Source organism: Chelonoidis abingdonii, chromosome 20 (assembly GCF_003597395.2).
Source record: "Chelonoidis abingdonii isolate Lonesome George chromosome 20, CheloAbing_2.0, whole genome shotgun sequence".
Lineage (NCBI taxonomy): Eukaryota > Metazoa > Chordata > Testudines > Testudinidae > Chelonoidis > Chelonoidis abingdonii.
The window spans coordinates 21,257,782-21,275,784 of NC_133788.1; the positions used below are offsets into that span (position 1 = coordinate 21,257,782).

The 18,003-nt window shown below is 47.6% G+C and overlaps 1 protein-coding gene across 8 annotated transcripts in view; it reads right to left on the minus strand.

Moving 5' to 3' along the window:
* Window positions 1-838: 838 nt before the first annotated feature.
* The window catches only part of LOC116827883 (transient receptor potential cation channel subfamily V member 2-like), a 66,422-nt gene continuing 49,257 nt past the window's right edge, over window positions 839-18,003 (minus strand). For all 8 annotated transcript variants that reach the window (XM_075073998.1, XM_075073997.1, XM_075073999.1 and 5 more), the window contains 11 exons: window positions 17,382-17,680; window positions 16,704-16,880; window positions 16,069-16,227; window positions 15,845-15,940; window positions 15,248-15,318; window positions 7,914-8,079; window positions 5,805-5,871; window positions 5,410-5,717; window positions 4,185-4,306; window positions 2,473-2,567; window positions 839-1,583 (listed from right to left, as the gene is read on the minus strand). In XM_075073998.1, coding sequence (XP_074930099.1) covers window positions 1,492-1,583; window positions 2,473-2,567; window positions 4,185-4,306; window positions 5,410-5,717; window positions 5,805-5,871; window positions 7,914-8,079; window positions 15,248-15,318; window positions 15,845-15,940; window positions 16,069-16,227; window positions 16,704-16,880; window positions 17,382-17,680 — 1,652 coding nt within the window. In that variant the 3' untranslated portion in view covers window positions 839-1,491. The remainder of the gene's footprint in view (window positions 1,584-2,472; window positions 2,568-4,184; window positions 4,307-5,409; window positions 5,718-5,804; window positions 5,872-7,913; window positions 8,080-15,247; window positions 15,319-15,844; window positions 15,941-16,068; window positions 16,228-16,703; window positions 16,881-17,381; window positions 17,681-18,003) is intronic.

Here is an 18,003-nt window from a genome sequence, read left to right on the forward strand (position 1 = left end):
TTGGCTGGAGGTCACCCTCTGTCACATTTCAAGGCTCAGGAAAATGAGGATCTGATAGCACTGGTTTGATCCCGGCCTAGGGCAAGCAGGGGCTGCGCCCAACTCTGCCAATACAGTCCAACCCTGACTCGGAGCACATCATCCCCTGTGCTCCCCCACTGCTGGGTCTCCTGCTCCAAGTAGTGTGTATGTGGAGCTCTAGAAACCCCTGAGACAAACTCTTTCAGTGAAATGCCCCTGGTGCACTTGATACCGTATGGAAAGTTTTCAAGCTGCCACTTTTTTTACATAGAGGATTAAACTGAGACGTTATTTCTCTTCCTGCTTTCCAGCAGAATTTCACAGCATGCTTCTCTCCCTGTCTGAAGTGGTCAGCATGTGAAAATCAACATAATCTAAGCAACCATTTGGAGCATGACAGAAGTCCACTAAGACCAAACAGGAAGTTGTTTAAGAAAGATGAAAAAGGCACAGGCTGCATTAGTCCCTGCATCTTCAAGAAGCTCTGATATGCAGTGCTCAGTACTCTCACTTCAAGAAGAGCACATCTGTGGGGAAGGGATGTCATATAAATTTGCATTTCTAAGTCACAGTTTCAATATGAAACAGCTTTTAGTGCAGCTGCTAGCAAAGCATACAACTTTCAAGTGATTTTGCCACCTTCAATTCAGATATAGGTCAGTTGTTCTGTGGCTGTCAAAATGCCTAGATTTGCCAACGTTGCTGAGAAAGAAGCTTTTGCACTTAGCTTAATGTTTCAACTTGAATACCTTTTATCATACCTCTCAAAGCGAGGCACACTGTTTTGCATACAAGCCAACGTCATGCAGTCAGAAACTTTGAACAATGCTTTATGCACCTTTAATTCCAAAGCACTTCCCAGACAGATTACCTGAAATGCAGTCACATATGGGACTGAGGATAACAGTGCAGAAGGGTAAATATTTTTGGCCACAAACACTAGGACAAACTTCTGTTCTCATAAAAAGTACATGGTATCTTATGCTGTCAGCACATAGGGCCTGTGCTTGGAAAAGTATCATCCAAAATATTTGCACACATTGAGCTGCATGGAACTAAATTTTTCTGTCTCACCAGCATGAAGGGCTAAATTGACCCAACTGAAATTTCAACCCAGGCTTCCAGGGAGAAATTTCAAACCTGAGGCTTAGATTACAAAGCCATCCCATCCAGGATACACACTCCCAATCTCTCTCACACACACATCCTCTTTTTAAGCATTGTAGGAAGAAAGTATCAGGCAGAAGAAGTTGAACAGAAATGATTTCTTCAAAGGAAATACTTTGTATGCATAAAAGCAATAGAGTGAAACACAGTCTTTGATGAGACACGTTAATACTGATTACTTTTTCATCTCAATATTAGTGGCACCATGGAATGAAGAATTCATTGGGATGGGAGCAGCAACGGGATTCCAATGCCGAAAACATGCTACAGTCTCTTGGCTTGTCCTCTTCTAGTGGCCTCATCTCAGTCACTGGCTAATGGATGTAACAGCAATTGTTCCTCCAGTGCTGCTGAGTTTGCTTGCCCCCGTGACATCCTGTCCCACACTTTCTTCACTGTAACAGGAGACAGAACAATGATGGTCCTTAGTTAGCACGGAGATGACAAAGGTAAGGAGGAGGGTATTGAGCCAGTCCTGGGGCTATTGCAGATTTACTGAAAACTAAAAAAATTCTATTTGAGGCATTTTTGAAGTGCTGTAAACCTCCCTATCCCACTCCCTCTAGGCCAGCAGCTGGAGACCAACCAAAGACGAAACAGTGAAAGGGTCGGGTTAATCCTGATGGGGCTACTACACAAGACCTGGCAGATTAAAGCAAACAATATATTTTAATTGAAAGGAAAAAAATCTCTATTTTCAATGTAGGGCTGCTTAACTATGCACAGTAACGCTGCACCACAGCTTAGGACAGGAGGTCGTGGTGGTGGGAGGAACTGTATCCACTTGAAAGTGAACAGGATGTTCAGGCAAGTAGCATGTGATTCTACAAGTTAGAATTTCCCAAGATCAGCACCTCGACTCTTGCTGAATGTGCTCTGGGACCTTTAGCAACATCTTGGGTCTGGACCTTATTTTTACATTTCCTATAAAGGGAAACACTTGAGTCATTGGTTTAGTTTGGACTTGAAGGCACTTAACTGAATCCTCCACAGCATTTACTACAGAACTTTATTTTTCTTAAGGCGTCCCCCATTCAAGTATTGAATAGACCCAAACCTACTTAGACTGTGCGCGCTGACCAGATCACAAATGAAGGTGCCATGGCTGCAGGACACTTCATAGACAGCAGTTTCATTAGGTGTATTGGGGGTGAGGGCAAGACCCCCTTAAATTTCTGGCACACAGAGTCCACCGAATAGATAACAGGCAAAGTGCACAAGCATTTGCCCAATAGGTAGCAGAAAAGGGGCTGACATCCTCTGCTCAGCCCTGGGATGTCTTACCTAGGGATTCTATTTCCAAGTCTCTGGAGTTCCCAGGATCCTCCTTGATGACTCCCACCTCCTTTTCCCAGTTGGCCCAGTTAATCTCCTCCACTCTGGAGACAGAAAATAGAACAATTTCCCCCCATCAGCCAGTAGACAATGAGGCATGGGGGCAAAACATTCTGATAGTACAGTTGCGTGCCAAGGCTGCATCTCAATGTCATCCATTCTGATAGATGGTGGTCTCATCAGCACAGCACTAATGACTTGGCGGCAGCAGCAGTGGCTGTACCACAAAAGGCTTTGTTGCCAAGGGAGTTCTTATTTAGCTAGTAAGTCCTGTGGAGTGCGTTAGTTCTGTATCTTCCTCTGTGTTGTGAACAGTGCCGGTGTTTAAATAATAACACCCCAGTGCCTGGAAGGGCGACACATTTAACTACAGGAGTTTTCCTGCAGCAAAAAGTCTCTATGCATGGAGTAACACAATGCAATCCATAAGGTCCTGGTGTTATTATCAGAGTGCTCTGGATTTGGCCCCCTCTGCTGAATGAGGATAAGGGACATTCCAAGTCCCAGTCTCCCACACTTTACATGAACAAAGGGAGTGCTGCCACTTTGTGGTTCACTTAGCATGTTGCAGAGGTGTTATCAAGCAGCATTCACACAGCCAGGAAACTGAGGGTATGGCTACACTTGAAATTTAAAAGCGCTGCCACGGCAGCGCTTTGAAGTGCGAGTGTGGTCGGAGTGCCAGCACTAGGAGAGAGCTCTCCCAGCGCTGCATGTACTCCACATCCTCTATGGGTGTAGCTTGCAGCACTGGGAGCCGCACTCCCAGTGCTGCGGCACTGTTTACACTGAGGCTTTACAGCGCTGTATCTTGCAGCGCTCGGGGGGTGTTTTTTTCACACTCCTAAGCACGAAACTTGCAGCGCTGTAAAGCGCCAGTGTAGCCATGGCCTGAGGGTGTGTCGACATTAGTGCTCTTCCCACAGCTGGTCTAGCACCCGGACAGCTCCACCATTGGTAGCAACGGTGGAAGCACAAGTGTAGATGAGCTGCCAGCATTTTTACCTTCTCAGAGCAGCGCAAGATGACACATCAGTAAAATGCCTGAGGCTTGATTACACCACAGCATCCAGTATTGCTAACATCAGTGGAGTTGCATGCATCCAAAACCAATGCTGGGAATAGTACAGTATTAGCATAGACAAGGCCATGGGGAGTTTGATTCAGTAATTCCACTGCTGTGGTTCTGCAACTGACTGAAACCACTCAGACTGAGTTCAGCTGCTTCCTTTCAAGATCAAGCTTTCAGGTCAAAGGGCCCCATTCCAGGAGAAAGGGGCAGTGGAAGAGAGAATGACAGTCTCCTGGCTGTAACACAAGGCAGTAGAAGTACCAGCACTACATGATCCCTAGATACAAAGGTGATGGGGGAGCAGGAGAAATGCACCTACAGATACTCGACTATCTAGGAGTGACTAGGGTAATGTCTTGGTTTCCCCCCAAGCCCATCTCTCATATACATATATATATATACACACACACACACACACACGAGACGGGGGGAACCAAGACATTACTCTACTCACTCCTAGATAATCAAGTATCCATAGGTGCATTTCTTATATATGCAAGAACAAAACAGGCTCCCTCATTCACACATAATGCCAGCACGCAGACACAGAATTCAGAATGTGGGAAGCTGCCTCCACGTTCTATCTTACCTGAAACACCATCTCTCATCTTTCTTATCATCAAGGCTCACAGACAAGAAGCAGCCAGATCTCTGCCTCCTTCTTGGGCACCACAGCCAGGACTTCTCTATTTCCAGAATGGAAATGGCTCTCTGAGGATACAAGTCCATGTTAGAGCAGAACTGGTGCAGCCACAACCCAGGTGCTGAGCTAGCCTAAGTTCCGATCAAGTCTTCCCCATCCGCCAAGTATCGTGACTTGGAAAGGCACTTTTGTGAATGTTCCTTGGCTCTATTACTGCTGTCAGGAAACACCCTAGGCCTGTGGGTTTAAGAAATTACTCTAAACTCTGTAACCTTCTAGATAGAGAAAAAGATAGGACTGGGTTGCCATCAGTATAAAAGGGAATTTTGGACTCTGAGAGATCCTGTAGTTCTCTCAAGCTCCCAGACTGACTAAGCACAGCTTGTGCTGCCTAGTGTCACCTTACAAGGTCTCCCTTAGTTCAGGCACTGACCAAGCAGTCATGGAAGGAGCTGCTAACCACATTAGAAATTCCTCCAAACCAGGGTAAGCCAACAGAAGGTAGAAAACACAGACAAATCTTAATAGAAACATCTCAAGTAACAAAAGCATGACACCTGCAAAAGGGTTAAACATCTGTCTCCTAACATGGTTCTGCTCCCAGGGTGTGCTCAGTCAGTTAAAGTATTGTGATGCTGTCGGGTTTTACCCAGCGTTTTATTGGCTGAAGGTGCTGTCACTCAATCTGTGAGGAGAGCTTGCTTGCATCGAGTCTCTGGAAGACCAGAATCGGCTCTCCCGGGTTGAGGGGTTGGAATAAATCTCCCCGTAAACTCAGCTGTTAATTTCCCTCAGCAAGCACCATTTGCACAGTGTCACTTCCTTTTCCCTTCCAGAGGCAGGAAAGTGACAAAGCACCGCTTAAAATGTACAGTCCCATCCATTAAGGTGGTGGGCACAGTCTTTACAAGTAGATCTGGAAGGCACATATCTCAGCACTTAGATACTAAGGTGATGGGTACTATAGAAATGTGGAGAGAGAAAGATCTCTTTACACTTTTATTACCTTAAATAGAACTTCAGAGCTCAGAGAAAATGTGTGTCAAATCTTATATCCCAGTGCATGCACAGAGGGAGAGAATGTGTTGTAAATGGCTCCCACAGGCCCACATTTAGCGCATATGTTGTAAGGCCTATATTGGAGACTAGGTGAGCGGTGCAACAGACTTACCTGCAGCTTCCAGACGCTCTTGCTGTAACCAGAGACATTGGTGACAGTCTCGCTCATGAGGGCGATCAGCATGTTGAGCAGGAGGATGTAGGTCAGGATCACGAATAGCAGTAGCAGCAGCATGACAAAGTATTTGAATTTCACATGCTCCTGGAACTCCAGGTCCCCCATCCCGATGGTGAACTTGAAGAGCTGCAAGGAGGTGCTCAGCAGCCCACTGTACACAATGTGGCCTTGATTGCCATCCTCCGGGGTAACAGATTTGTTCTGGGAAGCCGAAGGGGCATCCCCTGTGAGGGTGACCAGAGCTGTAACAAAAGCAGAACAATTAATGTTTCTTGGCAAGTCTCCTCCTGGCAGGTCTGACTGTAACACGGTGCTGAGTCAATCCTCACCTGCCGCAAAGCCAAAGAGGAAGATCATGTAAACCATGAGGAAGCGTAGCAGGTCCCTCAGGATAGTCTGGAGACAGAGCAAAAGGCAGTGTTATTAATCACCAATAACTTCACATTAGGTTTATACAGCACAAAATCACCAAGAAAACAGGAAACTAGTGCACCAAGCAAATAATGATATTTGGCTCTGCATCAGTTCTGGCAACATTAACTCATTAATCCCCACAGTCCCTCACAAGGGAGGCAGGTCAGGAAGTAGTTTTACTCTCATTCAATAGATGAGGATGTGATACAGAGGCCCACTAGTGGTTCACTGCTCTGAGTCACCAACACCTATCAGGCCTGACAAACTCAGTACACCTAACTCATTGCTGTCATCATATTTATCTATAAAGAATGTTGTGAGGGACCAAAGGAAAGCTTACACCATACTGGTCATCATAAGCATTGAGAGATGCAAGTATAAGTGTCATTTTAAAAGCTGTATGTATATACAGAAAATATTTTTAGAATCTGTGTTCCAGGCAGGTTTGATAAGCAGCTTTCACCAGACAAAGCAACGTAGATCTGCCTATCCACCCTGTCTCTAATGTAAACTAAGCATTTTGAAACCAATACAGAGGAAGTGCTATTCGCATATGAAGTCAACAGTTTGACTGGAGGGAGGAGGGAGTGAAACCAACAGGGGAGAGCACACAGGAATCTGAGCACCAGGGGTTTTCCTGCCTCTAGAAACGACGACAAACTTTGAAGAGAGAAAAAATGATATTTTGTGATCTATTTCACTTAGGAACATCTTTGGAGGAAGGGGGTGGTTCACAACAACCTGGATCCTGAATTGAATGAAGATCAGCAAGCTCTGCATAAGGTCTTTGAAGGCGAGAAATGTTTTGAGATACAGGAGAGTAGCCTCTCAAGGTTATATTAGTCTTTTAGATGCATGTTATGCTTCTGATTTATTATAAACATCTCTGTTTCCATAATTCTTGCTCACTTGACTGTGATATTAAGTAAAAAGTGTATCCTCAGCTGAGCCAAGCAAGCTGGTGGAGACGTGGTTTCTCTGGAAGCAGTGGTCTTGGTAATTACTGTGAATGTCCAGTGACTGGCCGGACACCACAGGGAGACTCTTCTGAGGTGTTTGGGGACTGCAATGCAGAGTAAAGGCTGGTAGAGTTCTGGGCAGATTGTTTGGGAGTCAGGGAGCCGGCACCCAGTTTAGCAGCAGCAAGTTTTTCTCCCCCTGAGGCAGGGGGTAACAAGGTGACTCTCGGGCCTGAGTGCCCCAAGAAAGCATCACAGAGGAAGTGCAGATATAAAAGGCTGAGAGACTTGCTCAAGGTCACACAGCAATAAGGTAACAGTGTTGAGCTCAGAACTCAGGAGTTCCTGGCTTCCAGCCCTAAGTTCTTCTCTTCAGACCCTGCTGTTTTCAAAGGTTGAATAAGACATACAGTAGAACCTCAGAGTTACGAACACCTCGGGAATGGAACTGTTCATATCCCTGAAATGTTTGTAACTGAACAAAACGTTATGGTTGTTCTTTCAAAAGTTTACAGCTGAACATTGACTTAATACAGCTTTGAAACTTTACTATACAGAAGAAAAATGCTGCTTTTAACCATCTTAATTTAAATGAAACAAGAACAGAAACAATTTCCTTACCTCATCTCTGACATGCTTCTCCAATCCTGAGCACCACACACAAATCTACTTATATGCCTCAATCCAGACTTTCCAATGCTAGAAAACATCTCCTGAACAGACCGCCACTCTGTGTTTTGTGTTGTGTTTTACTTTTGGGGGATTTTTTTTGTGACAGGCTGCTCTGGGAGACCAAGATGAGTCCCAACAAACTCATTTTTATTTGTGACCTGAGCTAGTATTTGAAAACCTGCTGCAAACTGAGCTAGTCGTCTGCCTCATGCAGCATTCCACCTCCCCCAAGAGAATACATATACTCAAACGGCATGGAATTTCAGTGGTCACAACCTACGTATTAGCTTCTAGAATGTTTCTGATGGGCCTGACAGGAGAACAGTAACTGCAGCATTTGGACAATGCCTCATGTCCCTGAGCATCTCTTACAGGGTGTTTCTCCATACTGACCTTCTGTATCATGACACAATAGATCCCAGTCCACTGGAAGCCCCGAGTGTAGTACAGCATGTTCACCCATCCCAGCAGTAAGGAGAATACCATTGTCGGCACATAGTCTTCTGAACCCACAATATACAGCACAGCTGAAAGCAGCAGCGAGAATGCCTGGAGCAAGCTGGGGGAAGGGGAGGAAGCAATCATAGTCACACAGTGAGCTGAAAGTCTCAGTGCCAAATCCTTTTTGTGCCACACTGGGCAAAGCCAGCTGCATCTTGCAGCATTATCCAATGGGGAATAAACTGGTAGCTAGTCAGACCCTGTAGTTATAGGTGAGTTAGTATCTAAATCCATCTTTCTGCACAAAAATATTGTAGATTCGTTAGACATTAGCAAAGTTCACATTATGGAAAATCTCAGAGATACTGGGCCTGACTCTCATCTCTTTTCCACCAGATACATTCACATACATCAGGCCTGATTTCAGTGGAGTAACATACCTGAAACTGGTATAAAAATGGAGAGAATCAGACCCATCACATATAGAAATACACACAAACAAAAATTATAAAGTCTCTTCCCCTTAACAAAAACATCTCGCTCTCATATAGTGCTCTTCAACCATTGATCTCAATGTGCTTTACAAATGGAGGGCAGTGTATTATCCCCATTTTACAGACTGGGAAACTGAGGCACAAGAAGATGAAATGTAATGCCCAAGGCCATGACTTCAATGGGAGCCACTGGTGGAGCCAGAAATGGACTCCTGAGTCCCAGTCCAGTACTCTGTCCACTAGGCCACCTGGCCAAATCCCAGTCACTAAATGAGCAATTCCACATATGAAAACCGGTTACTCGCCTTTCTGTAACTGTTGTTCTTCGAGATGTGTTGCTCATATCCATTCCAGTTAGGTGCGCACGCCATGTGCACGGATGTCGGAAACTTCTTCCCTAGTAGCTACCCATCAGGCCGGCTGTGGAGCCCCCTAGAGTGGCACCAATACGGTGCTCTATATATGACTCTGCCAGCCCAACCCCACATCAGTTCCTTTGTGCCAGCTACTCCAACAAAGGGGAAGGTGTGGGGGAATGGAATAGATATGAGCAACACATCTCAAAGAACAACAGTTACAGAAAAGTGAGTAACCATTTTTCCTTCTTCCAGTGCTTGCTCATATCAATTCCAGTTAGGCGACTGCCAAGCCTTACCTCGGAGGTGGGGTCGGAGTCAAGGTATTGCAGATTGAAGAATTGCCATGCCGAAGGCCGCATCATCTCGAGAGTGTTGGACAATGGCATAGTGAGATGTGAAGGTGTGCACTGAGGCCCATGTGGCAGCCCTGCAGATCTCTTGGAGGGAAACGTTTGCCAGAAAGGCCGCTGACAATGCCTGAGCTCTCGTGGAGTGAGCCGTGACAGCAGGCAGAGGGACATTTGCCAGGTTGTAGCAGGTTCAGATACACGTGGTAATCCATGACAATATCCGCTGTGAAGAGACCGCTGTGCCTTTTATCCGTTCCACAACAGCGATAAACAACTGGGTCGTCTTGCGAAATGACTTTGTGCAATCTATACAGAGGCAAGCACCCTTCTAACATCTAGTGAGTGTAGGCGTTGTTCCCGAAGGTCGGCATGTGGTTTCGGGTAAAATACCCACAGGAAAATGTCCTGGCTTACATGGAAACAGGATACCACTTTCAGCTGGAAGGCTGGATGAGGTCTCAGCTGAACGCTATCCTTATGAAAGATGGCATAGGGTAGTTCACACGTGAAAGCCCACAGTTCAGAAATTCGACGAGCCAAAGTGATGGCCACTAGGAAGGAGACCTTCCAGGAAAGGTAGAGGAGAGGGCAGAAGGCCAGCGCCTCAAAAGGAGGACCCATAAGGTAGGAAAGAACCAGGTTAAGGTCCCAGGCTGGCATGGGCAGCTTTGTCGGGGGATGGATTTTTTCCAAGCCTTTCAGGAAGCACTGCACGACTGGATGTGCAAACACTGAGCACTCGGCCACTCCAAGGTGGAATGCCGAAATGGTTGCGAGATGAACCTTAAGGGAACCAAAGGCTAGGTGTTGGTCCTTCAGGTGCATCAGGTAGTCCAGGATGCATGGGATTGAAGCTTGGAGTGGAGTCACCTGCCCCTGAGCGCACCAGATAGAAAAACTTTTCCATTTAGCTTTGTAAGTAAGTCTAGTAGAAGGCTTGCGGCTTTCCAGGAGCACCCACCTTACTGAGTCTGAACAGGCGTGCTCAGCTTGGTTCAACCAGAGATCCTCCAGATCATGAGGTGGAATGACTGAAGGTCCAGGTATAGGAGACGACCGTGGTTCTGTGAGATGAAGTTGGGTCTGAGAGGTAAGCGCAGGGGAGCCCATATTGACAGACCCAACAGGATGGGGTACCAGCATTGACGGGGCCAGGCAGGAGCCACCAGTATGACATCTGCCTTGTCCCAGTGGACCTTGAGGAGCACCCTGTGGACCAGCGGAAATGGTGGGAAGGTGTAAAGTAGTTGGCCAGACCACGTGATCAGGAAGGTGCCTACAATCGCACCTGGGCTGTGGCCTCGGAAGGAGCAGAAGGCTGGGCACTCTTTGTTGATCCGTGAAGTGAACAGGTCAATTCGGGGAAACCTCCAGATGCACAAAATAGAGTGAATGATGTCTGGATGAATCGACCATTCATGCATAAGGAAGCTTCTGCTCAAACTGTCCACCAGTACATTTTAAACACCCAGCAGATATGAAGCTTGAAGAGTGATGGAGTGGGCTAAAACAGAATTCTCACAGAAGAAGGGCTTCTTGGCAAAGCAGAGATGACCGGACTCTGCCTTGTTTGTTCAGATAAAACATGGCCGTGGTGTTGTCTGTCAGGACTGCCACACAGCGGTCTTGTAAGTGGGGAAGGAACTCTTGGCATGTGAGGTGGATTGCCCTGAGTTCCTTGATATTGATATGCAGGCTTAGCTCATTGTCCTGCCATAAACTCTGTGTTGTCAGGTTCCCGAGGTGTGCTCCCCATCCCAGCACAGATGCGTCTGTAACCAGAGTCAGGGTGGGTTGAGGAGGATGGAACGGGACCCCGGCACCCACCATATGGGGATCCAGCCACCAGTACAGGGAGTCGAGCGTGTGGCTTGGGACCTTGAGCACCATATCTAGATTGTCGCGGCCTGGTCAATACACAGATGCTAATCACGTCTGTAAGGGCCTGAGTCTTAGTCTGATGTGTTGCACCACATAAGTGCAGAATGCCACATGACCCAGCAACTTGAGGCACTGCCTCGCTGTGGTGGTGGGGAATCTGCAAAGACTGGTGATTATGTTTGCCAGAGCCAGACGCCGGGCCTTTGGGAGGAAAGACCATGCTTGGTTCGCGTCCAGGACTGCCCAGATAAACTCTATTGTCTGGGTTGGGGAGAGGACAGACTTGCTGATGTTCAGTAAGATGCCCAAGTGATTGAACGTGTCCGTGACCATTTGTACCTGAGATTGAACTTGATGAGACTGGCCCCGTATGAGCCAGTCGTCGAGGTACGGGATCATGTGCACACTATGTCAGTGAAGAAAAGCTGCCTAGACCACCATACATTTGGTGAAGACGCAGGGGGCTGTGCACAAGCCGAACGGAAGGGCTGTGAACTGATAGTGCATCTTGTGCACCATGAAATGGAGAAAACATTTGTGGGGCAGGATAATCCAGATGTGAAAGTAAGCGTCTTTCATATCGAGGGTGGCATACCAGTCTCCTGGACCCAGTGAGGGAATAATTGTGGCCAAGGAGACCATGTGGAACTTCAGGTTGATGATGTGCTTGTTGAGCTCCCTGAGGTCCAAGGTGGACCTTAGGCCTCCTTTTGTCTTGGGGACGAAGAAGTAACGTGAGTAGAATCCCTTGCCCCTGAGCTCACGAGGCACTTCCTCCACTGCTCCTAGGGCAAAGAGTGCTTATATCTCTTGGGTGAGAAGTTGTTTGTGAGAAGGGTCCCTGAAGAGGGACAGGGAAGGAGGGTGGGAGGGTGGAGAGGAATGGAAGCGGATAGAATATCCCGCCTCTATCATGCGAAGGACCCAACGTCCGATGGAATGAGGGACCAGGCATGGCAGAAACGAGATAGGCAGTTCAAAAAGGGATAGCTGTATGGGCTGTGAACTGGTAGTCCATCCTCAAGCATGCTTTCAAAATGGGTGCTTAGGACCCAGAGGGGGCTTGAGTCTAGGCAGGAAAGGGCACTGTTGGGTTGGCTGAGGTTTAAACGGCTTTCTTTGAGTTGATTTAATAGTGTTCCTTGTGTCTTTCAAGGTATGCAGCCGGGAATCAGTTTGCTCGGCGAATAGGCCTTGTCCATCAAAAGGAAGATCCTGGATAGTGTGCTGCACTTCAGGTGGAAGACCCAATGACTGGAGTCAGGTGTTCCAACGCATGGTGATGCCAGATGTCAAAGTGCGTGCTGCTGTGTCTGTGGCATCGATGGAACCCTAGAGGGAGGTGCGAGCTACTAACCTGCCCTCCTTGGCAATGGCCCCCAGTTCTGCACAAGCCTCGGATGGGAGTTGTTCTTGGAACTTAAGGACCACAGACCACAAGTTATAATTATATCTACTGAGGATTGCAAGCTGATTCATGATTTGGAGTGAAAGGCCACCAGTAGAATAAATTTTTCTGCCAAAGAGGTCCAGGCATCTGGCCTCCTTTGATTTAGTGGCCGGCCACTGTTGGCCCTGCCTCTCCTTTGCATTCACCGTGTCCACCACGAGAGAACATGGTGTGGGATCTGTAATGAGGTGTTTGTATCCCTTGGTGAGAACTAAATACTTGCTTTCCACCCCCTTGCTTGTGGGAGGAATGGAGGTCAGAATTTGCCAGAGTGCTTTGGCATTAGATTGAATAGTTTTGTTCATTGGGAGGGCCATCCTGGAAAGCCCTTCTGGACCTAAGATGTATACCATAGGGTCTTCCTCTTCCACAACTTCCTCAGCTTGGAGGTTCCTGTTTAGGGCTATGTGCCTGAGCAGCTCCTGCAGGACTCTAAAGTCCATTGGGGGTGGGCCAGATGTGGACGTGCCGGCCATGGCCTCATCAGGGGAAGACGAGGATGATGTTACTGGGAGAGCCAGATCAGAAGTGGTCCCTCGGTCTGTTGTGACCAGATCTTCCTGGGCGCCTGAGATAGCCTCTCCTATGGGTGGGGCTGGCTCCATGGATTGGGCCTGGTCTGGAGGAGGGCAGCTGAGGGTTGCCTCAGGAGGCTGGGTGCCTGATTGTGACAGCAGAAGGACAACAGGGGGGTGCCCTGGACCTGATGATATGCCAAGGGGGTCCAAAATTGCCACTGGGGTTGCCAGTGGGACATTGAGGGGTCGTGTTCAAGGCTTCCTGGGCCTGAATAGGGAATGTCTGAAGCCCTCCCTGACTTAATGGAAGGGGATTGAGAGCGCGATGGCCAAAGGGGAGTGGTACACGAGTGTGGCGAGGGAGGCACTGAGAGCCTTGACAGGCGAAGATCATACAGTGATGGGTGCCGGTATGGAGAGCGGTGCCGTAATGGTGACCGTGACTACGACCGGTGCTGTGTAGAAGGGCGGTGCCGCAATGGAGACAGCTGCTGCGCCAGGGAGCAGTGCCGTGATGGAGACTGATGCCATGCCAGGAAGCGGTGCCACGATGGAGACCGGTGCTGCTCCGGGGAGCGGTGCCGCTATGGAGACTGGTGCTAGGCTGGGGACCTGTGTCGACCCTGGAAACTGTGCTGGGATAATGAGCAGTGCAGTGCTATGGATTGGTGCGCTGAATGGTGCCTGTCCAAACGGTGCCCCAAGGTCGCCGAACCTGATCTAGACCTCGCGCAGGACCATGTCCTGGCAGCCGACGATGATCTCAAGTGTGACCGCCTCCGAGGGTCAGGGCTGTGAGACCAGTGCCGCGAGTCAGACCGGTGCATGGTGTGGTGCCGGGACTCTGAACCATGTAAGGACTCGGAGTGGCACAGAGATGCTGGTGCAGGAGCAGACAGTCAGAACATTGTCGGTTTACCCCTCGATGGTACCGGAGCTTGGGCTGGGGACACCGGTGCGGTCATTTCAATAAGTCCTCTAGCGGCCTCGAAGGTGTCCAGAGTGGAGGGCAGCGTAACCTCCTCCACTTGCAAGGGCCCTTGTGGCGCGGGACTAGTTTGAGCAGACTGAGGCCCAGCAGTTGTGTCAGACTTAGGGGCCTGGTCCGAACTTTGCTCAGTCAGAGCCACAGAGACCGCTTCGGGCCTATTGGAAGGTCCTCCCAAGGCTTGTTTTTTATGAGCGACTGGGGAGTGGGAGCGGTGCCAGGGTGGACGCCTTTGGGGCCTGGGGGATCGTCAGTCCCTAGGGGAGCGTGGGATCTTCTGTGGTGCTGTGGACGGTACCGCTAGGGGAGCACTACACACCGAGGCGCTTGGTGCCGCATCTTGAGAGGGATGCAGGGCAGACTCCATGAGGAGTTGCCTGAGGCGGATTTCTCTCTCTTTTCTTGTTCGAGGCTTAAATGCTTCACAGATTTTACACTTGTCAGCCTGATGGGCCTCCCCCAGACACTTAAGGCAGAAGTCCTGGGGATCGCCCATGGGCATGGGCTTGCTGCAAGAACTGCAGGGTTTGAAGCCCTGGGACAGCATGCCCCGGAACCCCTGCAAGGCAATCGTTGAAGGGAAAGACTCCCCAAACTACTATGCTACACTTAACACTAAGATAATTACTAACAATTAACTAAGAAAGGTAACTATGTACAAAGATAAGAGAAAGCTAGGGAGTAGCAGAGTACTTGATAACAGGAGACCACTGTTCCAACAACTGTCATGGGCAGTAAGAAGGAACTGAAGTGGGGTCGGGCTGGCAGCGTCATATATAGAGTGTCATATCGGTGGCACTACAGGGGGCCCCACAGCTGGCCCAACAGGTAGCTGCTAGGGAAGAAGTTTCCGACATCCGTGCATGCGGCGTGCGCACCTAACTGGAATAGAAATGAGCAAGCACTCAAAGAAGACGTTCATACTATCATCATCTGTATTACAGTAGCACCTAGATGTCCCAACCAAGGGTCAAGGCTCTATTGCACCAGGCACGGTTCAAATGAAAAAAAGAGAAAGACAGTCCCTGACCCAGAGAGCTCACAATCTAGGGTTATGACAAGAGGTGGAAGAAACAAGCAAAGAGTTGGTTGGAAAGATGACATAACAGCAGAACATGCATATTGTGTGTGAGAATGGGTCATTTCTGCTCACCACCCGCCTAGCTACCTTGTGCCAGCTTAGCTGCGTTTTAACAGAAGTTTGATTTCACATTAACTTTCATTTCCCGCAACCCAAAGAACGTACAGAAAGACCTCAATGCAGCCATCAGAGAACACGTTCTTCAGGCTCCGCCATCTCCTCAAAAAGTACAGAATCTATCCAAAAAGAGAGAAACCAACAGGGACAGTTCAGTAACGCAGCAAGACACATCTGAGTCCAGTCTCTGCTGGGATTATAATCTACTGCACAGCAAATGGTTTCTTCGTAGCCTTTCTATTTATATCATTTGCTCCAATGACAGAAAAATTCAGACCATCTCTCTGGAAAAGGACTCCTGGTAATAGAAAGCCAATAAAGAAATAGTAAATGAGTCACAGATTTTGTATATGTCTTTTTAATATAGTGTATCCAATAATTAATGTATATTTACCATTGTGTAACACAAAACCCCTCTTGTGATCTTTTATATTGTGCCCATCTTACTAATCCTTCCTTTCTGTCATCCTTTGCTTGCTAAATCCTGCTTACATTGCAACCACCTGATGGCAGGAACCTCTCCTTCTATTTATCTGTGAAGCTTCGTGCACATGTATGGTATTATGGAAATAAATAAGAGTGGTGTACCAGTGCCATGGGGATGGTTGTTTTACTTCAGAGCAGATAGGTTAGAAATCTTTGTACCTGAGCAATTATGAGATAAAAGCCTCCCAGGAAAACAATGATCTGTCCAGTGAGCTGCAAGAAGCTGATAGCTGTGAACTCTGCTTGAAATGGAGACTGCAACATAAAAACAAGAATATGAAGACAGCAGTGGGAGCTGTAGCCACTCAAAGCCCTTTAAACCCCTTAAACCATAGCCCCAGCATTCAAGCTCACTCCACGCCATCCAAGTAAGCCAGCCCTACCTGTAACTGCAGGGGACGATGGTAAGCAAGGACCGTGAAGATGGCCATGAATATAAAATAACAGAAGAAACTTAAGTAAAATCTTCTGGCAGCAAATGAGTCCCATTTGTGCTGAAGCAGTTTGTTCAGCGGCTCCAAAACCACCATCTTGTATCGATTCTAGGGTGAGAGGAAGAAAAAATAACATGTCATCAGGGATCCAGAATCACCATAAAGCTTTCTTGATCAAGTGTTGGAATTCAGTGGCCAGAAGCCCTGCATGTCTATTTCACCAGACTCTCAGCATGAAAGGACACTGGCATCCTACTGGATTGGATACTGCCTGCGTCCCATAGCCCTGTATTTGAAGAGATCCAGGCTACGTCACTGCTCCATGCCAGGGAACAGAATATAAATGTCTCAAACTCCTACCTTATTTCAGATTAGCAAAATATCTGAAGGGGTTTAATAACATTAACCATATATGTAAAGTCCTCATCATTAATAATGAACAAATTCACACACTTTATTTCCCTAAAATAAAACAATCTAAAATGCCAAATTAATCTACATGATTTACATAATTTATGGCAACACTATAAAAAACTGGACAAAGCCATTCTGTATTTGATTTTAAATAAGTTCTCAGGACTCACTGGTGTGTCACTGCTCTCAGCAAGGATCTCCAGGACAGAGTTTTTCTCATAACTATCTACAGAGGACAAGTCATAGAGAGATACATGGACGGGTCCATAGGTCCATTCAGTGAACTTGCGAGACAGGTGCCAGTACTCTGGATCCTTGATCTCTCTTTGGAGAATGTGTCTGAAGATCTGAAGGGAAAGTTTATGTTTATTATACTAATTATACATTAGGATGTAAAATGAAATTCCCAGCGTACCTGAGTTGTCTTCAGACCTGTAACCCTGCTTCCTGCATACACTTTGCAGATATGTCCATGGTCACATATGTGATCCAGCCAAGAACTTGAGGCAAACTAAGCACAGCTTCTATAAGCTCTGTCAAACGAGTAACAACTCACAACCCAGCCCAGGAGCTCCCAGCTGTGATCACATCAGCACAGCTTCTAACGGGAGGGTCTGGAAGAGGGCTTCTTCATGCCTCCTGCAGTAGCAACAAAGAATCCTGTGGCACCTTATAGACTAACAGACGTTTTGGAGCATGAGCTTTCGTGGGTGAATACCCAGTTCATCAGATGCATGCCTCCTGCAGTGGCACTCCTGGAGAGTCTCACATATAGTAATGTAGGATGCACGTAAGTCAGACCTATCCTCTAGGCAGGGGACTCAGAGAATCACTCTTGTGGCATTTACCTCTACTTTGCCCTTCTTGGCAGCCAGTTTCAGTGGCGTTAACCCAGCCCGGTTCACTATCTCCTCGAGATTCTCTGCTGGGTTAATCTTCGTGCCTGCCTTTAAGATCTCATCATACATCTTGCACACTAACTCAGTATTCTGCTCGGTGTCATCTGCGATCATCACCAGGGCATGGAGAACTGTGTTGCCCAGGGAATCCTGTTCCTGGAGCCTGGCTTTCTGGTAGGGGTTATCAAGAAGGTATTTTATCACATCAAACTGGTTGGTGCAGGCAGCCAAGGAGAGGGGAAGTTCACCTGGAAAGATGGAGGCAGGGTTTGGAAAAAAACACAAAAGTAGTTTAAGAAGAACATTTATTTACCTTAGTCTGCAGAGTCTTGTTGTTGTAACAGTGGTGGGCTTTTTCTTGCTGAATCTCTGTATTCAGGCTTGGATGTTTTGCAGTTAATTGGTATAGAAAAAAATCCCTCGCTACTTCTGGGAGCGGCTGGACCACTTTGCCAGACTCAGATTTTGGCTGCACCAGTCTCTCCATCTATTTTTGGGCTTAGTCCACACGTGGGAGGTCTGAAGCACTCCCATGCCCCTAGACAGGGACAAGTGCACACAACTGAACAGC